This window comes from Salmo salar, chromosome ssa15 (assembly GCF_905237065.1).
Source record: "Salmo salar chromosome ssa15, Ssal_v3.1, whole genome shotgun sequence".
In the NCBI taxonomy this organism is placed as follows: Eukaryota; Metazoa; Chordata; class Actinopteri; order Salmoniformes; family Salmonidae; genus Salmo; species Salmo salar.
In genome coordinates this window covers 97,707,303-97,734,739 of record NC_059456.1, presented here as the reverse complement: position 1 = coordinate 97,734,739, position 27,437 = coordinate 97,707,303, and the positions used below count along the sequence as shown (strand labels likewise).

Here is a 27,437-nt window from a genome sequence, read left to right as displayed (position 1 = left end):
CCCATTTAATTCAACAGCAAATATGTGCCAAATGGCTGTGTTGTTCTGGCGTATTTCCAGCGTGTGACTGACATTGTTCTCCTGCAGATACTGAAAAGTAGCACTGGCAAGCTGGTGAACGAGACTTCACATACAGAATGGTTCTCTTTAGCTCAGTTGGTAGAGCATAGTGCTTGCAACGCAAGGATAGTAGGTTTGATTCCTGTGACCACACATATGTAAAATGCATGCACACATGACTAAGTCGTGTTGGATAAAAGCCTCTGCTAAATGATCCCGCAGGTGAAGAAGCTGGATGTGGAGGTCCTGGGCTGGTGTGGTTACACGTGGTCGGTGGTTGTGAGGTCGGTTGGACATACTGTCAAATTCTCTAAAACAACGTTGGGGGGTCCCTAGCATAAGGTGCACTTGTGTAATGATCCACTGTCAATTGGATGGATTATCTTGGCAAAGGAGAAATGCACACTAATAGGGATGTAAACAAATTTGTGCATAAAATTGGAGAGAAATAAAAATGTTGTGCGTATGGAAAATGTCTTGGATCTTTTATTTCAGCTCATGAAACATGGGACCAACACTTTACATGTTGCGTTTATATTTTTGTTCACTATATTAAAGGAGTACGTCAGTCTCTGTTATTGGACCCTTACACTACAATGCCCCGCCAGCAGGTGGCGCAACTGAGACCGACTGGTTTTTTAGTGCAGTCAGCACAGCAGGGCCCCACAGTCAAAGCACTACTGGGTGTGGGTGGCTCAAGAAGCTATCACAGCGTAGGGGCACGTATCGAGAGGAGGGAGGGAGAGAGAGAAAGTTATGCTGCTGTAGACATGGACCTACGCTCAGAGCTCCTCAAGTCTATTTGGTATGGTTTCACTGCTCTGGATCTGGAGAAGAGTGGGAAAGTGTCCAAGTCTCAACTCAAGGTGAGCACCTGGATTAATTTTAGGCAAAATTGATGGGATTTTACTAAGGGTTTTGGCCCCATGTTTTAGGAGCACCGTCTTCTAACCAAGGCACCCAGCTCTCTCATTTCCAACCTCATGAGGATCTTTATTGGGGTAGCTGGAGTCATCCAATAATATATAGTAATCTGGGTCAATAAAAATATACTTTTGACATTAGTGAAGATGAGCAGAACTGGTCCTGAATAACTTGATATGCTGTATATGTTTGCTAGATGATATATGGTAGATTTTCTGCTGATCTTCATCTGATTAGGTGTATTTCCTGGTTGAGCAAACCTTCATGGCACATGCTCTGTGTGTGACAAGTTATTAGCTGATTGTTTTAGTGTTGTAATAGGGCTCGCAGTGGTAACTATATTTTTCCCATGGGGGGAGAACAACACTGATGATAGTGAAATAGTGCACAGTAGGGGCAGTGTGTGAGCTGGAGAGTTACAGTTTGCTCTGCTTTTCTATGAATGGAAGGCCTCATCACCAAGTTGTGACCAGGCTGGTCCATGATGTCACCACATGCAGTGCAATTGGTACTGTGGCACTGAGCACGACCAGAGAGCTGGTGAATAGTACTTGTCACCACATCGCCACCTGTACTACAGTTCACGTACATCTTCAGTGCTTATTGATATGAACCTGAGTGCCAGTGTGTTGGTGCTAGCATGCCAACTCCCTGTCACGCTGTTTGGCTTGACAATGAACAGTGGAGTTGGCCAGAGCACAAACAGACCTCGGACCAGGCTATATTGTTACATGGTGTAGGACCAGTCCCACGCTCCTCCATCGAGCTCCATGTTTCAGCCATGTGCTCCTGGCCTGGCTTTCACTATCAGAACCTCGTGACTAGACTTATCCCTGTCATGCTGGCACTGGCAGACTGGTCTGGAGTATGGGCCAGTCTAGAGACCAGGGAGTCAGGTTCATAGAGGCTGAAGGTCCCCAGGCCACACAGGTCTTAGTGTTCTTTAAAATTAATAAATGTATATTACTAAACTGAACAGAAATAAGAAGAAACTGTATTATGAAACTAATATAAATGATATAAAAATCTTTGGAGTACTTTAAATGAAATTGTGGGCAGAAAGACTAATTCAACTCCATGTTTTGTTGAATCACAGGGCACATTCATCACATGACCTTCTGATATTGCCAATTATTTTAATGACTATTTCATTGGCAAAGTGGGCAAACTCAAACATGGAATGCCAACAACAAACTGTGAGCCAACATATTCATGCGTAAAATATCTAATAATGAAAGAAAGCATTGTAATTTTAAATTCTGTGAAGTTAGTGTGAGAAACCATCTGGTATTGACAACTTAGCTGGAAAGCTACTGAGGATGATAGTGGGCTGTATTGCCACTCCTGTTTGTCATATTTATTATCTGAGTCTGGAGAAAAGTGTTTGTCCTCAGACCTGGAGGGAAGCCAAAGTCATTCCGCTACCCAAGAATGGTAAAGCAGCCTTTACTGGTTCTAACAGCCGACCTATCAGCTTACTGCCGGCTCTTAGCAATTCTTTGGAAAAATAATTACCCCACTTTCAGCATGCTTATGGAGAAGGGCACTCAACATGTACTGCCCTGACACAAATTACTTATGATTGGCTAAAATAAATTGATAATAAGAAGATTGTGGGAGCTGTACAGTTAGACTTCAGTGCAGCCTTTGATATTATTGGCCATAACCTGTTGTTGAGAGAACTTAAGTGTTATTGCTTTACATCTGCTACCATATCATGGGTTGGGAGCTATCTATCCAATAGAACAGAGGGTTTTCTTTAATGGAAGCTTCTATTGGATAGATACCGCAAGGCAGCACTCTAGGGTCTTTTACTGTTCAACAAAGCCTGTGTGTCTATGTACGCTGATGATTTAACATTATACACGTCAGCAACCACAGCTAGTGAAATCACTGTAACCCTAAAACAAAGAGCTGTGGTCAGTTTTGTAATGGGTGCTTAATAATAAACTGGGTCTGAACATCTCTAAAACTAAGAGCATTGTATTTGGTACAAATCATTCCCTAAGTTCTAGACCTCAGCTGAATCTGGTAATGAATGATGTGGCTGTTGAGCAAGTTGAGGAGAGTAAACTTCTTGGTGTCAGCTGAGACCGTAAAGTGTCATGGTCAAGGAATATTGACTCAGTTGTTGTGAAGATGGGGAGAGGTCTGTCTGTGATAAAGAGATGCTCTGCTTTTTTTTAACACCACTGTCGACCAAACAAGTCCTGCAAGCTGTAGTTTTCTGGAATCATCTCTATTGCCTGATGATATGATCGTGTGCTGCAACTAAGGACCTAGAAAATCTGCAGCTGGCGCGGAACAGAGCAACACGTCTTGCCCTTCAATGTAGAAAGAGGGCTAATGTCAACAGTATGCATGTCAGTCTCTCTTGGCTCAAGGTAGAGGAGAGATTGACTGCATTCATTCTTGTTTTTGTGAGAAATATTGTCAAATTCAAACTTCCCTGTATAATCAACTTACATATAGCTCTGACAGACATAACCCACCAGACACAGTCCTCAAATCCAGAATGAATTCAAGGGAACGCACCCTATTATGTAGAGCCATGATGTCACGTCCTGACCAGTAAAGGGGCTGTTTGTTATTGTAGTTTGGTCAGGGCGTGGCAGGGGGTGTTTGTTTAGAGTGTTTCGGGGTTGTTTGGGTTATGTTCTATGTTAGTGTATTTCTATGTTATTTTTAGTTGGTCTATCTCTATGTGGTGTTTATTGGGTTGACCTTCAATTGGAGGCAGCTGCTTCTCGTTGCTTCTGATTGAAGGTTCTATTTATAGGGGTGTTTGTTCTGTTTAGTTATTTCCTGGTTTAGTGTTTGTTGCACCTGACAGGACGGTTTGGAGTCGTTTGTTTTGTATACGTGTTTATTTTGTTTTCCTTCTTCAAATAAAAAAGAAGATGAGTATACATTTTCCCGCTGCGTTTTGGTCAACTCCTTATCACAATTGTGACACATGATCACATGGAACTCCTTCCCATCTCAAATTATTCAAGCAAACAGCAACATTTGCTTTAAAAAATGAAAGATAAAACACCTCACAACACACCTCTCCCCTATCTGACCTAAATAGCTCACATGTATATGTACCAGTGTACAGTATGTATGCGTGTAACTGTCCAGAGGAACGTTTGTTTCCATTGTGCTTATTTAAAATGTGTGTAGTTAAATGTTCTGTATTATGTCATATCTTATGTTTTGTGTGGACCCCAGGAAGAGTAGCTGCTGCTTCAGCAACAGATAATGGGGATCCCAATAAAATCCTTGGTTCAGTTGTGAGAAGAAGAGTGAGTGAGGGAGGAGAGGAGAGGAGTGGAGAGGAGAGGAGGACAGGATGTGGTGATGATGTGTCAGAAAATGAAGGCTGAGTTCTACACGGGTTTACTGAGTCTCTCTCAAAATAAGATAGATATCTCTCAACTTCTATTTCAGTAAGGTCCAGTAATTTATTATTATTTTTCATGAGAGCATCCTTAATCTTTTCAGAAAGTCTAAATGGCAGTTGGAACATTGTTGTGTCAACACAAGAAGCTCTCTTGAAGTAACCCAATAGATATTTGACTGAGTAAATCACACATGCCTGGTCAGCAGATTCACTATATCCTTCTCCTGTATTCTGACGTGATGGGTACATTATACACGTTTCCTCTAAGACTAAAATACTGCAATGATTCAGTTTTTGTGTTTCAGGTCCTTTTTAAACTGTCAAAGTATTTCATGTTTTTTCTGTCTGACAGAGACAAGTCTGTACAAGGTTTATAAACAGATCTTGGCCAGATACTAATATTGACGTCTGTTACGTTCAGTACTTGTTCAAACTCATCCATATCTACCTGTTGTCCATGTGTTTTAGGTTCTGTCCCATAACCTGTGTACGGTTCTGTCCATCCCCCACGACCCAGTAGCTCTGGAAGAACACTTCAGGGATGATGATGATGGACCAGTCTCTAGCCAGGGGTACATGCCTTACCTCAACAAATACATACTGGACAAGGTAATGAAATGCACGCAGACACACCCTAGTTTAATCTGTAAACATGGTACTGTACCATCATGACAATAGCTGAGTTTATGTTTTTGTTAGTCTCACTCAACATTGTGTGTATTATGTTTCCTGCACACAGGTAGAAGAGGGCTGTTTTGTCAAGGAACAAGTAGATGAGCTTTGCTGGACTCTCACTGCTAAGAAGAACTACAAGCCGGGGAAGGACAATAAGAACGTGTTGCCAGGGAAAGATGCCTTTAGTCTCTGGTGCCTGTTTAACTTTTTGTCAGAGGACAAATACCCTCTGGTTATGGTCCCAGATGAGGTGAGTTCAACTTCACCATCCTGTCCTAGTATTTACCTGCCAAACCTCTGAAAAAAATAGCAGACTTGTGATCCACAAGTGTTTCTTTGCCCACTGAATGTGGTTTCTTTATATGCGCAGTAAATGTGGGCTTGCATGTCACATAGCTTCTGGTTTCCTGTAGTCTGTTTTTCACAACCGCTGTTGGCAGTGTTATAATAAGCTACAGGCAGCTTTTAGAGCAGAGCACAGCGCCTCTGCGTGAGAACCAGCAGTCAAGGTTGTTTCACTAAAAACAAAATGGAGGAGGTTACCTTATCAATCAAAAACAATACATTTCACTGGTGGCAAAACAAGTGCAAGGCAACCATTCTCACCACAATATACATTTCAATGTATTTTTATATGCCAAATATTTGTGCTCCACACTTTATTTGTTCAGGTGGAATACCTGCTCAAGAAGATGTGTATGGCCATGAGTGTTGAGCTCAACTGTGTGGAGCTGGAGGACTTCATCTCCAAGGATACAGTGCAGCAGAATGGTTTCACTGTCTGGTCCTTCCTGGAGATGATGAACTCTGGGAAGGTAACTAGAGGCATGGACCAGGAAATCACCAGCATGGCCATAGAGGAGGTGTACAGGGAGATAGTTGGTGATGTCCTCAAAGAGGTAGGTTACCTGAAAACAATAGAGCAGTATGGTCTGTCTGTCTCTCAGCCGGTCCCACATCGCTCCCTATCCCTCCCGCGTGGCCCTAAAATCTCGATGTTAGCATGTCTGAAGGGATATGTACACTCATGGGCCAGTTTATTAGGTACACCACCCCGTTCATGAAAATGGTTCGCTCCTACAGACAGTGAGTCACGTTGCCGTGGCTTGTTATATAAAGCAGACAGGCATAGAGGCATTCAGGTACTGTTCGATTGAATGTTAGAATGGGCAAAACGAGTGACCTAAGCAACTTTGAGCTTTGGTGCCAGATGCACTGGTTCCAGTATCTAAGAAATGGCCGGCCTCCTGGGCTTTTCACACACGTCAGTGTCTAGGGTTTACCGAGAATGGTGTAACAAACAAAAAACATCCAGTCAGCGGCAGTCCTGCGGGCTAAAATATCTCGTTGATGAGAGGTAGAAGGAGAATGGCAAAAATCAGGCAAGCTAACAGGCAAATAACGGCGCAGTACAACAGTGGTGAGCAGAACGGCATCTCAGAACGCACAACTCGTCGGTCCTTGTCACAAATGGGCTATTGCAGCTGATAGGTTCCACTCCTATCAGCTGAAAACAAGAAGAAGTGGCTCCAGTGGGCAGCCATCACCAACACTGGACAACTGACAAGTGGAAAAACTTTGCCTGGTCAAACAAATCTCAGTTCCTGTTGCGTCATGCTGATGGCAGAGTCAGGATTTGGTGTAATCAGCATGAGTTCATGGCCCCATCCTGCCTGGTGTCAACAGTACAGGCTGATGGCAGAGTCAGGATTTGGGGTAATCAGCATGAGTTCATGGCCCCATCCTGCCTGGTGTCAACAGTACAGGCTGGTGGCAGAGTCAGGATTTGGGGTAATCAGCATGAGTTCATGACCCCATCCTGCCTGGTGTCAACAGTACAGGCTGATGGCAGAGTCAGGATTTGGTGTAATCAGCATGAGTTCATGGCCCCATCCTGCCTGGTGTCAAAAGTACAGGCTGGTGGCAGAGTCAGGATTTGGTGTAATCAGCATGAGTTCATGGCCCCATCCTGCCTGGTGTCAACAGTACAGGCTGATGGCAGAGTCAGGATTTGGGGTAATCAGCATGAGTTCATGGCCCCATCCTGCCTGGTGTCAACAGTACAGGCTGGAGGCGGTGGTGTAATGGTGTGGGGAATGTTTTCCTGGCACACGTTAGATCCCTTGATACCAATTGAGCAACATTTTAATTCAGGTTGTTCTGGAGGCAAAGGGGGGTCCAACCTGGTACTAGATGGGTGTACCGAATAAACTGGCAACTGAGTGTATAAGCTGTGTAGTGATGTATCTTCCACCATATTGCTGCCACCACCTTAAAGATTTGCAAACATTGGTAAGGGCAAAAGGGGATGTCTCAGTGATATGTTGTTCTATGTCAATAATGTGTGTGTTGACTTTGTCGCCTCCAGGGGTATGTTTGGAAGAAGGGTCAGCTGAGGAGGAATTGGAAGGAGCGCTGGTTCACCCTGAGGCCCGGTACCCTGGCCTACTACACCAGTGAGGACCGCAAGGAGCGCCAGGGAAACATCCCTCTGGACGGGGACTGCTGTGTGGAGGTGCTGCCAGACAGAGATGGGAAGAGGTGTATGTTCTGTCTGAAAACTCTCTCCAAGACCTATGAGATGAGTGCCTCAGACACCAAGCAGAGACAGGAATGGACAGCAGGTCTGTGGGCCATGTTCTTCTACTCAGTGATCCCTCCCACTAATAATGCATTCACTCCCAATAGTCTTCAGACTCCTCTAAGAGTGAATATATAATGTGAACCCTGTGTGGAAGTACTATTGTACAACTTGTTACAGCCTATCCCCCTCCCTCCCCACAGCCATTCAGACAGCCATCCGTCTACACACTGAAGGGAAGACCTCTCTCCACAAGGACCTGAAGCTGAAGAGGAGGGAGCAGAGGGAGCAGCGGGAGAGGAGGCGGCTGGCCAAAGAGGAGGAGCTGCAACGTTTTCGGGCCCTCCAGGAGGAGAAGGAGCGTAAACTGGCCGAGCTGGAGCTACTGAAGGAGGCACAGAGGCAGGCCCAGGCTCTCCTGGAGCAGGACGAGATGAGGAGGCGTCAGCAGCATGATGAGATGCAGCAGGCCCTGGAGGTGCAGCTCCGCGAGGCAGAGGAGGTGAAGACTGGGAGAGGGAGACGGTGGAAAAAAGCGATAACAAAGGGAGGGAGGTGGTGAGGACAGAGGAAGGGAGGGGAGGTAGGCGGTGAGGACAGAGAGGGAGGCGGTGAGGGAGGGAGAGGAGGGAGGTAGGCGGTGAGGACAGAGAGGGAGGCGGTGAGGGAGGGCGGGAGAGGAGGGAGGGAGTCGGTGAGGACAGAGAGGGAGGGAGGAGAGGAAGGTGGTGAGGACAGAGAGGGAAAGAGGGAGGGAGGACAGAGAGGGAGGGAGGAGAGGGAGGCGGTGAGGACAGAGAGGGAGGGAGGACAGAGAGGGAGGGAGGACAGAGGGGGAGGGAGAAGAGGGAGGTGGTGAGGACAGAGAGGGAGGGAGGACAGAGAGGGAGGGAGGACAGGGAGGCAGTGAGGACAGAGAGGGAGGGAGTCGGTGAGGACAGAGAGGGAGGGAGGGAGGGAGGGAGGGAGGAGAGGGAGGGAGGGAGGACAGAGAGGGAGGGAGGACAGAGAGGGAAGGAGGAGAGGGAGGCGGTGAGGACAGGGAGGGAGGGAGGGAGGGAGGGAGGACAGAGAGGGAGGGAGGAGAGGGAGGCGGTGAGGACAGAGAGGGAGGGAGGACAGAGAGAGAGGGAGGGAGGACAGAGGGAGGTGGTGAGGACAGAGAGGGAGGGAGGACAGAGAGGGAGGGAGGAGAGGGAGGCAGTGAGGACAGAGAGGGAGGGAGGACAGAGAGGGAAGGAGGAGAGGGAGGCGGTGAGGACAGAGAGGGAGGGAGGGAGGGAGGGAGGACAGAGAGGGAGGGAGGAGAGGGAGGCAGTGAAGACAGAGAGGGAGGGAGAGGATGGAGGGAGGTGGTGAGGACAGAGAGGGAGGGAAAGGAGGGAGGGAGGACAGGGAGGGAGGGAGGACAGAGAGGGAGGACAGGAAGGGAGGGAGGGAGGACAGGGAGGCGGTGAGTACAGAGAGGGAGGGAGAGGAGGGAGAGAGGCGGTGAGGACAGAGAGGGAGAGAGAGGAGGGAGGGAGGGAGGCGGTGAGGACAGAGCGGGAGGGAGAGGAGGGAGAGAGGGAGGCGGTGAGGACAGAGAGGGAGGGAGAGGCGGTGAAGACAGAGAGGGAGGGAGAGGAGGGATGGAGGGAGGGAGGCGGTGAGGACAGAGGGGGAGGGAGGCGGTGAGGACAGAGAGGGAGGGATGCCGTGAGGACAGAGAGGGAGGGAGGCGGTGAGGACAGAGCGGGAGGGAGAAGAGGGAGGGAGGTGGTGAAGAAAGAGAGGGAAGAAGAGGAGGGAGAGGAGGGAGGCAGTGAGGACAGAGAGGGAGGGAGAGGAGGGAGGGAGGGAGGGAGGTGGTGAGGACAGAGAGGGAGGGAGGGAGGTGGTGAGGACAGAGAGGGAGGGGGAGGAGGGAGAGGAGGGAGGCAGTGAGGACAGAGAGGGAGGGAGAGAGGGAGGTGGTGAAGAGAGGGAAGAGAGGAGGGAGACGGTGAGGGAAGAGAGGAGGGAGACGGTGAGGACAGGAAGGGAGAGGAGGGAGGTGGTGAGGGAAGAGAGGAGGGAGACGGTGAGGACAGGGAGGGAGAGGAGGGAGGCGGTGAGGACAGGGAGGGAGAGGAGGGAGGCGGTGAGGGAAGAGAGGAGGGAGACGGTGAGGACAGGAAGGGAGAGGAGGGAGGTGGTGAGGGAAGAGAGGAGGGAGACGGTGAGGACAGGGAGGGAGAGGAGGGAGGCGGTGAGGACAGGGAGGGAGAGGAGGGAGGCGGTGAGGGAAGAGAGGAGGGAGACGGTGAGGACAGGGAGGGAGAGGAGGGAGGCGGTGAGGGAAGAGAGGAGGGAGACGGTGAGCACAGGGAGGGAGAGGAGGGAGGCGGTGAGGGAAGAGAGGAGGGAGACGGTGAGGACAGGGAGGGAGAGGAGGGAGGCGGTGAGGACAGCTAGTAACAGGAAAGAGGGAGAGGGTGAAGGGAAGAAAGGAGGAGTGTGGTTATAGCACCATAAAGGTTCCAATGAGAACCTTATGAGCATGGTTCTTTTATATAACCTTAAAACAAGTTCTATATAGCACCAAAAAGGGATCCGCTATGGTTATGAGCCAAGTAACCCTTTTTTGGCAGTGTATAGAACCTTCTGTTTTGAGTGTGTGCTTACCTGTGTCAAGGAGGAGGAGGGTGGCGGTTGTGTTGTGTGTACTGTGGAGGATGGTTGGTGCAGATTTAGAGTGGGTGACAGGGTGTATAGTAACACTGGTTATGCTGATCACGATGCACTGGGCTAGGTGTCTAGATCTTCTATGCTGTGTGTGTCTCTCCAGTCGCGGGCCAGCATGCAGGCAGAGATGATTCTGAAGGAGGAGGAGGCGGAGCGGCAGAGGAAGAGGATCAAGGAGCTGGAGGGGTTGCAGACGAGTCTGGAGGAGGCCTTGCACCAGGAGATCAAGGCCAGACAGGACGAAGAGGTCTTTAGATACGCACAGACTGGGTAGGGTGCTGCATGCGCACACACACAGTATTCTTCTTCAAACATATTCTCTTCCATAGACAGGCTCAGTTAGGGCTAGCAGTCGGCATGTGAAAACGCATCCACTTAGCATGTACAAGCTGCATGTCTTTTTAATTACATTTACATTTAAGTCATTTAGCAGACGCTCTTATCCAGAGCGACTTACAAATTGCTGCATTCACCTTATGATATCCAGTGGAACAACCACTTTACAATAGTGCTTCTAAATCTTTTAAGGGGGGGGGGTTAGAAGGATTACTTTATCCTATCCTAGGTATTCCTTAAAGAGGTGGGGTTTCAGGTGTCTCCGGAAGGTGGTGATTGACTCCGCTATCCTGGCGTCGTGAGGGAGCTTGTTCCACCATTGGGGTGTCAGAGCAGCGAACAGTTTTGACTGGGCTGAGCGGGAACTGTGCTTCCTCAGAGGTAGGGGGGCCAGCAGGCCAGAGGTGGATGAACGCAGTGCCCTTGTTTGGGTGTAGGGCCTGATCAGAGCCTGAAGGTATGGAGGTGCTGTTCCCTTCACAGCTCCGTAGACAATCACCATGGTCTTGTAGCGGATGCGAGCTTCAATTGGAAGCCAGTGGAGAGAGCGGAGGAGCGGGGTGACGTGAGAGAACTTGGGAAGGTTGTACACCAGACGGGCTGCGGCGTTCTGGATGAGTTATAGGGGTTTAATGGCACAGGCAGGGAGCCCAGCCAACAGCGAGTTGCAGTAATCCAGACGGGAGATGACAAGTGCCTGGATTAGGACCTGCGCCGCTTCCTGTGTGAGGCAGGGTCGTACTCTGCGAATGTTGTAGAGCATGAACCTACAGGATCGGGTCACCGCCTTGATGTTAGTGGAGAACGACAGGGTGTTGTCCAGGATCACGCCAAGGTTCTTAGCACTCTGGGAGGAGGACACAAGGGAGTTGTCAACCGTGATGGCGAGATCATGGAACGGGCAGTCCTTCCCCGGGAGGAAGAGCAGCTCCGTCTTGCCGAGGTTCAGCTTGAGCTGGTGATCCGTCATCCACACTGATATGTCTGACAGACATGCAGAGATGCGATTCGCCGCCTGGTTATCAGAAGGGGGAAAGGAGAAGATTAATTGTGTGTCGTCTGCATAGCAATGATAGGAGAGACCATGTGAGGATATGACAGAGCCAAGTGACTTGGTGTATAGCGAGAATAGGAGAGGGCCTAGAACAGAGCCCTGGGGGACACCAGTGGTGAGAGCGCATGGTGCGGAGACAGATTCTCGCCACGCCACCTGGTAGGAGCGACCTGTCAGGTAGGACGCAATCCAAGCGTGGCCGCGCCGGAGATGCCCAACTCGGAGAGGGTGGAGAGGAGGATCTGATGGTTCACAGTATCAAAGGCAGCAGATAGATCTAGAAGGATGAGAGCAGAGGAGAGAGAGTTAGCTTTAGCAGTGCGGAGAGCCTCCGTGACACAGAGAAGAGCAGTCTCAGTTGAATGCCCAGTCTTGAAACCTGACTGATTAGGATCAAGAAGGTCATTCTGAGAGAGATAGCAGGAGAGCTGGCCAAGGACGGCACGTTCAAGAGTTTTGGAGAGAAAAGAAAGAAGGGATACTGGTCTGTAGTTGTTGACATCGGAGGGATCGAGTGTAGGTTTTTTCAGAAGGGGTGCAACTCTCGCTCTCTTGAAGACGGAAGGGACGTAGCCAGCGGTCAAGGATGAGTTGATGAGCGAGGTGAGGAAGGGGAGAAGGTCTCCGGAAATGGTCTGGAGAAGAGAGGAGGGGATAGGGTCAAGTGGGCAGGTTGTTGGACGGCCGGCCGTCACAAGATGCGAGATTTCATCTGGAGAGAGAGGGGAGAAAGAGGTCAAAGCACAGGGTAGGGCAGTGTGAGCAGGACCAGCGGTGTCGTTTGACTTAGCAAACGAGGATCGGATATCGTCAACCTTCTTTTCAAAATGGTTGACGAAGTCATCCGCAGAGAGGGAGGAGGGGGGGAGGGGGGAGGAGGATTCAGGAGGGAGGAGAAGGTAGCAAAGAGCTTCCTAGGGTTAGAGGCAGATGCTTGGAATTTAGAGTGGTAGAAAGTGGCTTTAGCAGCAGAGACAGAAGAGGAGAATGTAGAGAGGAGGGAGTGAAAGGATGCCAGGTCCGCAGGGGAGGCGAGTTTTCCTCCATTTCCGCTCGGCTGCCCGGAGCCCTGTTCTGTGAGCTCGTAGTGAGTCGTCGAGCCACGGAGCAGGAGGGGAGGACCGAGCCGGCCTGGAGGATAGGGGACAGAGAAAATCAAAGGATGCAGAAAGGGAGGAGAGGAGGGTTGAGGAGGCAGAATCAGGAGATAGGTTGGAGAAGGTTTGAGCAGAGGGAAGAGATGATAGGATGGAAGAGGAGAGAGTAGCGGGAGAGAGAGAGCGAAGGTTGGGACGGCGCAATACCATCCGAGTAGGGGCAGAGTGAGAAGTGTTGGATGAGAGCAAGAGGGAAAAGGATACAAGGTAGTGGTCGGAGATTTGGAGGGGAGTTGCAATGAGATTAGTGGAAGAACAGCATCTAGTAAAGATGAGGTCAAGCGTATTGCCTGCCTTGTGAGTAGGGGGGGAAGGTGAGAGGGTGAGGTCAAAAGAGGAGAGGAGTGGAAAGAAGGAGGCAGAGAGGAATGAGTCAAAGGTAGACGTGGGGAGGTTAAAGTCACCCAGAACTGTGAGAGGTGAGCCATCCTCAGGAAAGGAACTTATCAAGGCGTCAAGCTCATTGATGAACTCTCCAAGGGAACCTGGAGGGCGATAAATGGTAAGGATGTTAAGCTTGAAAGGGCTGGTAACTGTGACAGCATGGAATTCAAATGAGGAGATAGACAGATGGGTCAGGGGAGAAAGAGAGAATGTCCACTTGGGAGAGATGAGGATTCCAGTGCCACCACCCCGCTGGCTCGATGCTCTAGGGGTATGCGAGAACACGTGGGCAGACGAAGAGAGAGCAGTAGGAGTAGCAGTGTTATCTGTGGTAATCCATGTTTCCGTCAGCGCCAGGAAGTCTAGGGACTGGAGGGTAGCATAGGCTGAGATGAACTCAGCCTTGTTGGCTGCAGACCGGCAGTTCCAGAGGCTGCCGGAGACCTGGAACTCCACGTGGGTCGTGCGCACTGGGACCACCAGGTTAGAGTGGCAGCGGCCACGCGGTGTGAAGTGTTTGTATGGCCTGTGCAGAGAGGAGAGAACAGGGATAGACAGACACATAGTTGACAAGCTACAGAAGTGTTGTTTCTTGTATTATTGTCTCTTGTGTCTTTAGAGAACTGTTTCACTTTGATATCCTTTTTCTTCTGTCCTGATTTTCTCTTTCTTTTCTTCTGTTAACTAGATATTCTTTGTTGTTCTTCGTTAGCTAGCTAGCTTCTTCCAAAAGAGTCCCTAGCAACTGCTTAGCAACTGGTAAACAATTCAGCTAGCTAAGATAACTACAATTTTATGAAAAATAGTTATTTTTCAAAAGCCTATCTTCTTTATGAGCACAGCACACCACAGGGAGACAGATGGTGGTGAGAAGCTGATCAGTGTTGAAGGGTGGGCTGTTGCGTTAGTGAGGTTCCTGAGGAAGTAGAGTTTTTAGCAGAGGAAGTTGTCTAGCTACAATCTGTTGGATATGTTGACAGGGTGTGCTTGGGGCTCTGTCTCAATCTTACATGATCTGACGTGTCCTTCGATTCATTTCCTAAATCTCCAGCAGATCCTGCTATATTTACTGACTACTGTATGCCCTGTCTGTTTTTACTTGCCATGTTTCTAAAAAACCTTGACTCTGTATTGCCCAGTTTGCTGTCTGAGGAGGAGGAGAAGATGAAGGCCCTGATGGCCCTCCAGGACGAGCAGGAGGAGTACATCCGGAAGACCCAGAGAGAGAAGCAGGAGCTGAGGCAAGAGATGGAGAACAAGACCCGGGCTCTGGAGGAGGCCCAGCGGCAGCTGGAGGAGGTCAGGGCCAACCGACACCGGGTCGACCAGGACGTTGTGGTGAGTAGGCTACCGTTATCAACACGCTCACTCCTTCCCTTCACAACAACACTGGATATTTAGATTGGGCTTAATTATCAACACTAACGTCAATGTGATTAACAGTAGAGCCTCATACATGTCTGTAGTGTAAATTTGTTCCATATGTCTCAATCTCCCTTGTGTCCTGATAGGCTGCCCAAAGGAAGCTTCGCCAGGCCAGCACCAATGTCAAACACTGGAATGTTCAGATGAACCGGCTGATGCGTCCAGTTGGACCAGGAGGTATGTCACACACATTGATATGTTGCCATTTTGTCAAATGTTCAGCATTGTGTGAGGTAATGAGGTCACGAGTGGGCACACATTTCCTTGTGGTTTGACATTTAACTATGCACAAAGAGCAGGTAGCGAATTAGGCATGTGATGTGCAGACCTACTGTACAGTAGTAGGTGTATGCTAAAGGTGATGAGAAATGTCCCTCTTTCTCTGTGAGGATGCAACTAGGTTTTGACAACCTCCTTTTAGTGTACTTCTTTCTTTAAGCATAGCGTTGATAAGACTTACTAGTGCATTTCTGTGTTACTCATCATATTTTCTACTGTAAACCCGTGACTTTAGCATCCCTCGTCTTTGACACAGTAGCTTCTAACCTAAGGTACACTGATGATTTACCTGTCAACAACCACTGTTCTCATCCATAACAAGATGACTATGTCAGATTCACCAATCATCACTTTTGAATAATTTACCAAGATATACTTTGTTACAATGTGGTCTTGTCCACCAAGAACAGTACAGTAGGCTAAATGTTTGTGTTTTTCTGTATCCTGTTCTTGCTGGAATGGTTCCATTCAGAGAAGAGATCTTCTGGAGGATCGTTCTCCAGTTTCCAGATCCCGTCTCAGAGAGATCCGGGCCTGCGTCTGAGACAGCGGTCAGAGGAGCAGGATGATGAGAGCAAGGAGAATGTGGACAGCAGTGGTGCAGGGATAGGCTGTGAAGGAGAGAGACGTCTCTCCCAGACCTCTAACGGAGGCATGGACATCCCCTGAGAGGATATGGTTCTTCTCCTCTAGAAGGGAAAACTGTGTGTTTCGTTTGTGGTTTTTGTAATGGAAAAGGTGGAAAGACTGAGCAAGTATGAATTCATCTTTTAGGTGGTGTCAATGTCTAGTTGACGGAAAAGCATGGATGGGATAAAGCAATCGTCAAGATACATGACATTAGTCATTTAAATATTCTTCTCCCACCAAGTTGGTAGTAAACAATTAGATGCATCATTGGTAGTAAATGTATTATATCAATAGTATTCCATCACAGCATCTCACGGTATGTTGATAACAAGTCTCCATGTTTTAATGAAGAACAGAATGACCACAAGTGTTTTTTGTTGTTGTTGAGAATTTCTTCTCAAAGATCACAAGATGAAGATTTCTTTCCTCTCACAAAATGAATTCTGTAAATATATTTACTAAATTAGTCTAGTTTTTTCTCTTCTCTCCCTCTTTGTAATGTCAGACAGACAGGTAGACAGACAGACAGTGGTATTAATAAAACATGGAGAGTACTCTCTACCAAATGGGTACAATATGAAAACAGAGAAGAGTGATTTGTAGAGTAGAAATTAATGCAAACAGCTTCTGTGGTCTCTTTATTTCCTGTTTCCGGAGTCAGTTTAAACTTTACACACATGTAGAAATGTAAGCTCGGGGGCCAGGTGCGTACCCTGTGTGTGTGTGTAAACTATGTAGACGTTGCATTTTCCCAATCCTTATATCTCCTCAGTGTTTGTGTATTGTGTGACGAAATTAAGAACTAATTCAAGGTATTATCCTGCTTTATTTTTTTATACTATAATAATTTAATGGATGTGACAATATGTACCAAAAAAGTGTTAAGAGAGACACCTTCTGACCAAAAAGGACAATTACAGGAGAGATTTATTGCAAATACGTATAATACAGTAGGAATGACATTATTGACACCCTTGATAAAGATGATAAAATAAATTATACAAATACTGAGCTATATTATATGCTAAAATGTTGTTACAATTATTTTATACTAATACAATTGCACAGAGAAAGAGATTTTGTTTAACAATTTATTTTGAAATCTCAGAGGTAGGCATTGAAGACATGCTAAGACATGCTAACGGTAATGGTGAAAGGTTAGCATGTCTTGGGGGTATGATCTTTGGCCCTCTGTAACTTTCTCACTCATCATTATTCCCGATCAATTCAGGATTATTCGTAATCATGGTAGCATCCACATTAATGTCCAAGTGTTTAAAAACATATATTCTTATTTAGAATAAAATGTACCTCAACATGACACAATACATTATTTCCCATAAATTTCTATTAGGCACAACAACAACAAAATAAACACAACCTAAACGAACTGTGCATCCAACAAGTTTGTAGACTCATTGCATTATAGGAATATGGGACCAAATACTAAACTTTTGACTACTTTATTTACGGAACAGAAATATAAACACAACATACAATCATTTCAAAGATTTGACTTATGTTACAGTTCATATAAGGAAATAAATCAATTGAAATAAATGAATTAGGCACTAATCTATGGATTTTACATGACTTGGCAGGGGTGCAGCCATAGTTGGGCCTGGGAGGGCGTAGGCCTATCCACTTGGGAGCCAGGCCCACCCATTGGGGAGCCAGGCCCAGCCAATCAGAATGAGTTTTCCCCCACAAAAAGGCACCTCCTTCCCTCTGGGGAGCCAGCACCTCCTTCCCTCTCTGATGATCCCGCAGGATGTGGAGGTCCTGGGCTGGCGTGTTTACACGTGCACGGTCTGCGGTTGTGAGGCCGGTTGGACGTTTTGCCAAATTCTCTAAAAGAACGTATGGTTGAGCAATGAACATTCAATTCTCTGGCATTAGCTCTGGTGGACATTCCTGCAGTCAACATGCATATTGCACACTCCCTCAAAACTTCAGGCATCTGTGTTGTGTGACAAAACTGCACATTTTAGAGTGGCCTTTTATTGTCCCCAACACAAGGTGCACCTGTGTAATGATCGTGCTGTTTAATCAGCTTATTGATATAACACACCTGTCAGCTTGATATATTATCTTGGCAAAGGAGAAATGCTCATTAACAGGGATGTAAACAAATGTGTGCACAAAAATTGAGAAAAACAAGCGTTTTGTGCCTATGGAACGGTTCTGCAATAGATCACGTGTCTTCATGCGTCGTTTCCATGGAGTTGTTTTTACACGCTTGTTGTTGATTGGTCAAAGGAAAAATGGCCGCAGAATAAACATTCGCAGCGAATGTCTTATGGTGTTTGTTATTTAACCAATGAAAATACGTCCTTTTTACAAACGAATGTCCAGGAAGTTTTTCGTTTTTGGAGGGGGTGAAAACAGCAAATTTTGGGATATTCCTAATATTTTCTTCGAAATTTACAGAATACATTTTTGGAAGCAAGCAAACAGTTCACTATTTTGAAGTTTGCATGTGAGTAAAGTAAGATTTGATATATTGTCATATCATGAATCAAGTAACGTTAGCAAGCTAGCAGTACCGTTTAAATTGTTCAACTTTTTGTGGTGTTTTTTAAGGAATTAGCTAGAAGATTGCAATGTGTTTGCTAACTAGTTAACTAGCTACAGCAAAGCAATTGAGCACTGCGTCAATGTTGTTGCTGTTTTTGTCTCTAAAAAGCGTAGCTATCTATGCGCTCCTGCCAACTGTGTTAACCAGCATGCTGAATTATGTTTAGAAACATTTGGTTCAGGTTTGTTATTTCCAGAACATTGTTGAACTCCTGACTGAGCCAACATGGATTCCTCTCCAGTACTGCGTCAGCAATGTCAGAACACAATCCTGAACGACCATTCAAGGTAGGCCTACAGAGTATGAACACAACTAGTCTATTGTGCTTTATTTTGGTGGTTGCGTCTCGCTAATGATTAATGGCCACTGTCTATAGCTGAACCTGAATTAAAAACAACACTGTGGATACACTGCCTGAAACCTGTGTCTACACTCTCTACATTGACTGTCCCTCTCCAGTCTCAACAGAATGACAGAAGACACCAAGCCAGGCTCCAAACACCTATCTGTACCTCATAGCCATCCTTCCAAACACCCATCTGTACCTCATAGCCATCCTTCCAAACACCCATCTGTACCCCATAGCCATCCTTCCAAACACCCATCTGTACCCCATAGCCATCCTTCCAAACACCCATCTGTACCTCATAGCCATCCTTCCAAACACCCATCTGTACCTCATAGCCATCCTTCCAAACACCCATCTGTACCCCATAGCCATCCTTCCAAACACCCATCTGTACCTCATAGCCATCCTTCCAAACACCCATCTGTACCTCATAGCCATCCTTCCAAACACCCATCTGTACCTCATAGCCATCCTTCCAAACACCCATCTGTACCTCATAGCCATCCTTCCAAACACCCATCTGTACCTCATAGCCATCCTTCCAGACTGGGGCCTGAGAACAAGAACCCAGCAGCAGACTCAGACAACGGTCCTAAACTCACTATTAGACCGCTAGGCATCAGCAGGCTGCCAGTGCTGGCCAAGTCCCTGCCCCTTAAAACTCCCTCTGACTTCACGCTGTCACACAAGAGATGGGAGGACAACTCTCTAGCGGTAAGGAGCATCATTTCGTCAATCAACTGCATCACTAAGGGCTTCCAGGACCCATATTGAGGCCATTCCTGTACTCTAAAGTAGGTTCACTGGGTATTAAACAGTGCTTCTTAGTCTCGGATTAATCTCGGTCTGGGAAACCTGCCCTGAATATGCGTCTCCAAAGCACTACTTGTCAGTGCTAAATAATAATTAGTTTATGTGTGTCTCTGTTTTCCTTTAGGGTAAAGCCAAGAGGATGAAACCAAACACCAAGCCTGTGCCTTTCAACTTCTTTAATCTCAAGGCCAACCAAATGGTGGCACAGAACCAACGGGGACAGCTGGCTGCTACTGCAAGGGCTGGTGCTCAACCAACCCAACCTAAAAGTACTTTTAGCACTGCTGCTCATCTAAAAACAAGACCCACAACAACCACTGCCCAACTGCCCAGTAGCATCCCAGCAACTCATAACAAGGCCCATTCAAAGTCAACAGTAGAGCTTGCTGCTCAACTCCCAACATTTGTACTACACTTGGCAGCTAGAAAAGCAGTCCCAGGGCCTGGCGGCATCCTGTCACAGCAAAATGGAGAGTCGGGGAAGCCTCATCAGACCCAGGCTCCCAGTGCTGCCACCTCCATGTCTTTGTCTCAACATCCAAAAGACTCTTCTTCAGATAATCTATTGCACGTACCTGGATTGGGACAACTTTCCAGACCTCCCAGTTCATTTGCTCTCGACTCAGGTCTTTCGTCCAGTGCTTTCTCATTTAGTAGTGCCTCCACTGCCTCGGCCCAGCCCGCTGCCCTCAGTACGGAAGCCTGTGGGGGGCATTTTGACATGCTCAGCCTGAAAGATCCTTCCATTCCTGGGCAGTTACCAAGTAGTAGCGCTGGTGAGAAGGGGTTTTATTACCGATGGTGTGGTAACAGTAAAGGACTCAAACATCCTCAGCTTCTTTCTCTAGTAATATTAGGCATAGTAGCCTACTATAGTCTCTATCTGCTTAGGCTCTTCATACATTTTTCTTTTTGAAATTGAAAATGTGTTCCAGGGAGTGTGGAGGCTGCCTTCCACTCTGACCCCTCTGCCCTACGTAGTATCGTCCAGAATGAGGGAATCAGTGCAGCCAGGGTTTTTATGTCCAGCCGTCCCTCTACACAAGCCTATAACAACATGGTGAGTTGTCTTGTGGAAGGAGGTACAGGGATTTTGGATCGGTTGTAGTGAGTTGGTATTTGTTTGTTTTCAAATTGTATTAATCACATGCGCCGAATACAACTTTATTTAAATTTATTTTTTTTTTAATATTAATATGACAGTGCAGTTTAAAACAAAAAAATACTGATAAGAATATGAGATAAAAGTAACAAGTAATTAAAGAGGATCAGTAAAAAATAACGATATATACAGGGGAGTGCTGGTTAGTTGGGTAGTATGTACATGTAGGTAGCGTTCGTGACTATGCACAGATGACAACAGGGAGGGGTGGGAGGGAATGTGAATAGTCTGGGGAGCCATTTGACTAGATGTTCAGGAGTCTTATGGCTTGGGGGTAGAAGCTGTTTAGAAGCCTCTTGGACCTAGACTTGGCGCTCCGGTACTGCTTGCCGTGCGGTAGCAGAGAGAACAGTCTATGACTAGGGGGTGGCTGGAGTCTTAGGCAATTTTCAGGGCCTTCCTCTGACCACTGCCTGGTATAGAGGTCCTGGATGGCGGGAAGCTTGGCCCCAGTGATGTACTGGGCCGTTCGCACTACCCTCTGTAATAATGCCATAGCAATGTTTGAGGTTGCCTGTTGCAATTGGTACTGATGAACTGTCTGAGTTTGTGTCCATCAGTTTTCTTTTAACTAACTAGAGGTGTTCTTTTCTTCGCAGCCCCAGAGAGTGTCCATCATGAAGTATGGTCCGAAGACAGTGCTCTCTGCTGGTCAGTCTTATTTATTTATTTTTCTCTAGTGAATTTGCATTCCTTCATGTTATGTACATTTTATAGGTGGACATGTTTAATGTACTGTAGCATCATATAAAAATACAATTTGCTGTTTGGTATACTTTGTTCTTGTGTTGAATTAGGTCCTGTCAGGAATGTGAAGTTGTCTCCGGCCCTGGGCAACATCCTGCAAACTGAAGGGGTCAGCTACCCTCTGGAGCTGGAGAGAGTATCTGTCATGAAGAGTCACCAGACGACTGCAGGTCCGTGGTAGTTCTACTGGACACATCCCAGATGGATTTGTATAACTTTCCTACTGCTGCAAATAAATGGTCTATGTGCTACTGATATAGTGTTAATGTTTAAGGCTTTTAGCAGGTGGAAATGTTATATGTAGCACCTTTTAAAAAAAAATGAGTTGTTTGATTAGCCAGCCTATTCAAACCCCTACTCCGGCTCAGTCTAGGGAAGCTGGGATAGGCTAGCAAGTCTGTAACCTTGTATGTGCCTGTATTGTTTATAGGTCCCGTAAGGTCTGTTCAGTTCTCCCCTGAGCCTTCATCCTTCAACAGCATCCTGCAGGATGAAGGGGTGAGCTACTCTCTCCAGCCCCAGAGAGTGTCTGTCCTGAAGAGTCACCAGAAGTCAGCAGCCTCTGCAGGTCAGTGGTAGTACTACTGGACACATCCTATCTTTGGGCAAGTTCTTTTTTTTTCTTCTTTTTTTTTTAATCTTTTTTTTTAATAAACAAAGCTTAGAAATCCCAACAATAGATTAGTACTGCTTCATTTAATCATAATGCAAAAAATATGTATTTTTAAAGGAGCTTTATAGCTTCAAACAGCAAAGAAGAAAAATCACTGTCAAACTACTAAGTCTGTAATCTTATATGTGTTCCAGGTCCAGGACAGAGTGTTCAGTTGTTCCCAGATGCTGCAGCCCTTGGCAGCATCCTGCAGAATGAAGAGGTGAAGGCTGGGAGACCCCTGGAAGCCACACCCCAGCGCATCTCTGCCTGTCCATCTGGCAGAGGCACCTCCATTTACACTGTCAGTCACCCTTTGATCGATTTGATTTATTAATAACAAAAACACATATAAAGCTGCTCCAGCCAGGGCGGAAACAACATTATACATTTCAATTAAGATTTTAAAGCTGCAATATGTGACCTTTTTGGACAACCTGACCAAATCTACATAGAAATGTTAGTTATATATAATGTCATTCTCATTGAAAGCAAGTCTAACAAGTGGTAGATCTGTTATATTTGCACCTTTTCTATGCTTCCCATTCTTAAGTTTTGGTTTTGTGTCATTTGCTTTTGGTTTTGTACACCAGCTTCAAACAGCAGGGTTTTGAATGGTCCTGGAAAAGTAATGGAATTTTATAATGGTGTTTTCCAGTCCCTGAAAGTTTTGTGGGGGTGGTTGTAATGTTGCAATTTTTTACATCGAGGGTGGTCAGCCATCCTCCAGTACCCCTCTAACAAACCACATTTTAGAAATGAGCTGTTCAACCGACCTTGATAAACTGTCTCTGACCTGTTTGAGCAGGGCGTGATCAAAAGCCTGCACACCCACTAGCTTTCCAGACCTGAGGGTTGACCACGTGTTTTATACAGTTGCGTAACAGGTATTCTACTTTGTGGGAGTTTTAAGTGCCTTGCTCAAAGATGGGAGATGGTTCATGGGATCAGAGACCAGCCTCCCAGTGTTGGTACCACATTATTCTTACTTTTTTTTAATACCTACTGTACATAAAGGTTTCGTTGTTGGTCATTTAAATTTGGTTAGAAGTAATTGAGAAGTCATGAAATTCCATCTAACAAAATGTGCATGAACCCTAACAGCTGAAAATACTTATGGAAAATATATTTCACAGCGGTTTAATGGTACAATTTTTTTTTTACAAAAGAACAGCTTGTTTTGTCACAAACTGAAATTTAGACAAACTATTAGAATTTTAGCAACCAAGAAATAGCAGAGCAATTTTCTGCATATTACACCATATTACAAAAATCATTACCATCCTACTTCCTCATGTGCCTACTTGTTATGTCACCTTAGTGCTGCATGAAACAAGCAGCCACCCTCTACGGGTGGGTAACACAAGATTCACTGTGGTTTTACCTTTCCAGGCACAGCGAGTACCCATCACAAAGTGGCACACTGAAGCACCTGGAGAACCCATGGGTACGTTGGTCATATGCTACCTTTTCTATTGCCAAATCTCAACCAGATATTCTCCTGTTTGTCCCTCTCTTTGGTTTGCCTTATGTCTGTCTGTCCCTTTCCTCAGTGACTTCAGTCAGCCTGACCCCAGCCTTAAAGTGGACACCCCAGCGGGTCCCTGACACAAGGCATCAGCCCATGTCCATGGTCAGTATGTTACAGTACACCCCTGACTCTTATGTCCATGGTTAAACTGTGAACACTAAAGTGATAATATGAATATTATCACTTTAGTGTATGGTGGAATGTATTTATAAAACCCGTTTTACATCAGATGTCACACAGTGCTTATACAGAAACCCAGCCTAAAACTCCAAACAACAAGCATTGCAGATGTAGAAGCGCGATGGCTTGGAAAAGCCCCCTAGAAAGGCTGGAACGTAGCCTGGTCCTCTCTAGGTTTCTTACTATGAGGGGTAGCCGGGTGGAGGCCAGATTGTTCTTCAAGATGTTCATAGATGACCAGCAGGATCAAGTAATAATCACAGTGGTTGTAGAGGGTGCAACCTGTCAGCACCTCAGGAGTAAATGTCAGTTGGTTTTTCATAGCCGATCATTCAGAGGTCAAGACAGCAGGTGCGGTAGAGAGATCAAGAGAGGGTCTAAAACAGCAGGCCCGGGACAAGGTAGCACATCCGGTAAACAGGTCAGGGTTCCATAGCCGCAGGCAGAACAGTTGAAACTGGAGTAGCAGCACGACCAGGTGGACTGGGGACAGTCAGGAGTCATCAGGCCAGGTAGTCCTGAGGCATAGTCCTGGGGCTCAGGTCCTCTGGGAGGGGAGGGAGAGAATTAGAGGGAGCATACTTAAATTCACATCCCTGTTATTGCCAGCACCATGGATGCTCTAACTCACTGAGCCATCTTCTTTCAGAGGAGGCTCCTGTCTGCCCATCGGACCCCCTACGCAGGCTATCCCAGACTCGGGGGCCTCCAGGGCCACAGCGGAGATCTGGAGACACGCAAGGAGGTGAGGAAGGGGGGCTAATGGGTGGCATTTACTTGCCACGATTGATGGATTTACTTACTTTAGTTGAATGCACTGTTTGTAAGTCGCTCTGAATAAGAGTGTCTGCTAAATGACTAAACATGTACATGTCTATGTGTGGCAGGAGGTTGTTCAGAGATTGTTTAAGGAGACTGAGGAGGAAGAACGGACAGACGGTGTGGGGTTGGATCAAGACCCTGCTGAGACGCGAGCAGACCAACAGCTGGCGAAGGAGGAGAAGCAAAGTAACACAGGAGGACGACTCCAGACTTTCTTCCAAGACCCACACAGAGAATCAGTCATTTTCTTCTCAACTGGCAAGAAGCTGCGCAGAGCAGCTCCAGCACACGAACAGGAGAGCCCTGTGGATGGATTTCTGGAGCGAGGTGGGCCCATGGAGCATTGTGCTGCAGGAGCACAGGAGGCAATGGACCTCCTCCCTCTGCATACAGAGTTAGGCAGAGCCTCTGCACCAGAGATCCCTGAAGTCACAGCTGCAGCCACAGACCTGACCAGGTTTACCAACCTCTCAGCTTTTGGCCCCCTGAGCCAGCCCAGAGGTAGGACTCAAAGTCAGTGTATGTACTAGCTGATTGTGCTTCTACTTGCTCCTTGGAGTCTAGTCATGGTTACTGTAAAGCAGTTTTCGACAACTATTGTTGCAGGTAGCATTATGTTCCCAAAGAGCGGTGCTCTGAGTTCAGCTACAGCATTGCTCCGCCGGCGCCTCCCCCCTCTGAAGGAGCTACGTCTGGATGAGGAGGTGGCCACCTACACCTCCTCCCCAGCCCTACCTCCCTCGTCATCCTGGCCCCTGCAGACCCGCTGTGGAAACCCTGTAGGAGCAGCCCTGCATCTCCAGAACTACACTGTGAGTTGGGTATCATTGTTTAGTTTACATACAGTTGGCACCCTTGCACTTTTCTGAAATCATTCCATATATCTTCTAAAATAAGTTAAAATTGGAAAAGCGTTTAGTCTCCACACTTAGTTATTGGATTTTCAACATTGCAGAACAATTTTATTTTTGTAAACTTAAGTTTACAGTTTTTATTTAGAAAATTAGGAAATGGCATGCTCAGAATTATTGGCAGATAAACTCTTCTTGTAGCCATCAATGAGCTTGCTGCACCTTTCTACTGGCAATTTGGCCCCTCTTCAGCAGCAAACCACTGTAATTATTCAATGTTTGAGGGGTACCCTCCACCAACTGCTGTTTTCAGCTCTCACCGTATGTTATGGATGTGATTGGGATCTGTACTCTTCGCTGGCCACTCCAGAACAGCCCAGCATCTCGTCTTGAACCATTCCAGGGTGCTTTTTGATGTAGCAAGACAACGACAACAACAAAAAAACACAAGAACCAGCACCTTCAATGGAGACCCAGTTTTTGGACACTGGGTCGGATATCAATCTGCTGATTTCATGATGTCTTGCACATGTTGAAGGCCCCCAGTACCAGAGGCAGCAAAGCAACCACCCCCCCATGTTTAATTGTAGTGAGGGTATTCTTTTTTTAATTTAGAAGAAATAGGGAATTATTTAAGGAAAGTGCAATGGTGCCAATACATTTGGGCCGCAACTCTATTAGTCCTATAGGCATTTATCTATAGCCTCGGGTTCCAGGATTCCTCCAGCAGCCGATTTGATAAACAAGACTTGGTAGGATAACATCGTGAGACCATCCAACCTATAGATGAGGATTCATGTTCATTGTGGAATAATCAGAGGAGCATCATTTATCATGTTGTGATAGTTGCAAGTATTTAATCCTCTTTTCCTGTTCTTCCCGTTCATTCCTCCCCTTCAGTGTTTTCGGCCAATTATCCTGGACCCCTCATCTACCTCTCCTCTCCGGGAGAGATGACTGTTTCACTGTTATTTTTTTAGTCTGGTCTAGTTTACTCATAAGAAGAGACCCATAATGGATTGTTAAGCTACGTCTTTAAGGAGTGTGTATGTTTGTTTTCCAAACCCTGTTATAGTGAGATTTGCTGTCATACTTACAAAATATCTATTACTGCTCAAAGTAGCTACTTTTCCAACACGTAACAGACTCATGTTCAATAATGTGTCAAGTTAGAAACATTTTTACCACATTGGCATGCACTGGCTATATAATGCTAATAATAGTTTTATTTTTGACAGTATGCAAAATATCCAAGAATGAGACTTTTTTTACATTTTGATTGGAATCAGAAACTAAGTGAATGAATTGGTGTCCAGAAATGAAATGTTAGTGGGTACCGATGATTGAAATCTATGATTTTAGAGTAGACTACTGAACCCAGTGGGAATTGTTAACTTGATCAATGTTGCAATAAAATGTATTTATTACATCTTTTAAAAATACGTAAGTAAAATGTTTGACACCTTTTTAGGAAACCATATGTGTGTATTATGTTTGCATTTATTCATGGGGTGTGTATAGTGACATAGTTCAACACTAACCAAATGAGGCCCAAATCAGATTGTCTAGATTTGTTTATAATGTGTTTCTAATAAATGTATATGAACTTTCTTTCTTGACGTGTAAAACTATTATTTCTGTTATGTGATGCATGTTTTATTATGACGTGGTAGTGAAGCCCATTGGAAACGGCCACTTAGCCACATACTGTAGTAGAGTTGTTTAGGTTCTGATGGACACTGTCAACTACAGTAGCCTGTTTAGGTTCTGATGGACACTGTCAACTACAGTAGCCTGTTTACTCTAGTTGAGACTGTACAGCAGAACCTAAACTCACTGAGACAAGTGTTTCTTTATTTTTTTATTTAACCGGTCAAGTCAACATTCCTATTACAGTACCAGAGATGAACGCCCTGCCTTCTGAAGAGCAGCGGCACGTTTTAGGGGGTCAGTTTGAGCGAGGCTTGGTGCCGACTTGCCAATCTTGTTCTCATAATGAGTAGTATTTGGGATGCGAGGTGATTTGTAGGTAATTGAATCTGCATTGTCCGACTGCAATGTTATGTCATCAGAATAGTATTTCTGCTGTAACTTACACCATTGCCTACCGTACTGCATGGAGATCTTATTCAATTACTATATGTAATTATATGGGC

The 27,437-nt window shown here is 46.3% G+C and overlaps 2 protein-coding genes across 5 annotated transcripts; both read left to right on the top strand.

Annotated features, from left to right (window-relative positions):
• The first annotated feature begins 729 nt into the window (after window positions 1-729).
• On the top strand, window positions 730-16,613 carry LOC106572796 (differentially expressed in FDCP 6 homolog). Its single transcript, XM_014147275.2, has 10 exons — window positions 730-926; window positions 4,838-4,978; window positions 5,109-5,294; window positions 5,716-5,943; window positions 7,413-7,668; window positions 7,829-8,127; window positions 10,435-10,601; window positions 14,402-14,600; window positions 14,774-14,864; window positions 15,439-16,613. The coding sequence occupies exons 1-10, from the start codon at window positions 831-833 to the stop codon at window positions 15,633-15,635; spliced, it is 1,860 nt and encodes a 619-aa protein (XP_014002750.1). The 5' UTR covers window positions 730-830; the 3' UTR covers window positions 15,636-16,613.
• Window positions 16,614-17,564: 951 nt separating this feature from the next.
• On the top strand, window positions 17,565-26,892 carry LOC106572797 (uncharacterized). 4 transcript variants are annotated; one of them, XM_014147278.2, is made up of 15 exons: window positions 17,565-18,075; window positions 18,371-18,461; window positions 18,634-19,237; window positions 19,461-20,112; window positions 20,272-20,396; window positions 21,098-21,149; window positions 21,296-21,415; window positions 21,676-21,813; window positions 22,053-22,201; window positions 23,290-23,344; window positions 23,451-23,530; window positions 24,258-24,353; window positions 24,496-24,931; window positions 25,037-25,242; window positions 26,182-26,892. In XM_014147278.2, exons 2-15 carry the CDS (start codon window positions 18,400-18,402, stop codon window positions 26,236-26,238), a joined length of 2,832 nt encoding a protein of 943 aa, XP_014002753.2. In that variant the 5' UTR covers window positions 17,565-18,075; window positions 18,371-18,399; the 3' UTR covers window positions 26,239-26,892. The 4 variants fall into 4 exon arrangements, with proteins under 4 accessions (XP_014002753.2, XP_014002752.2, XP_014002751.2 ...); XM_014147277.2 differs by having other exon boundaries at window positions 18,356-18,461; XM_014147276.2 differs by having other exon boundaries at window positions 18,341-18,461.
• Window positions 26,893-27,437: the final 545 nt, after the last annotated feature.

Coding starts and splice junctions, on each gene's coding strand:
- LOC106572797 (XM_014147278.2), top strand. CDS start 18,400: ATGGATTCCTCTCCAGTACTGCGTCAGCAATGTCAGAACACAATCCTG. Junction 20,113..20,271: donor GTTACCAAGTAGTAGCGCTG/GTGAGAAGGGGT, acceptor AATGTGTTCCAG/GGAGTGTGGAGGCTGCCTTC. Junction 21,416..21,675: donor GAGTCACCAGACGACTGCAG/GTCCGTGGTAGT, acceptor TATTGTTTATAG/GTCCCGTAAGGTCTGTTCAG.
- LOC106572796 (XM_014147275.2), top strand. CDS start 831: ATGGACCTACGCTCAGAGCTCCTCAAGTCTATTTGGTATGGTTTCACT. Junction 5,295..5,715: donor TGGTTATGGTCCCAGATGAG/GTGAGTTCAACT, acceptor TTATTTGTTCAG/GTGGAATACCTGCTCAAGAA. Junction 10,602..14,401: donor TTTAGATACGCACAGACTGG/GTAGGGTGCTGC, acceptor TGTATTGCCCAG/TTTGCTGTCTGAGGAGGAGG.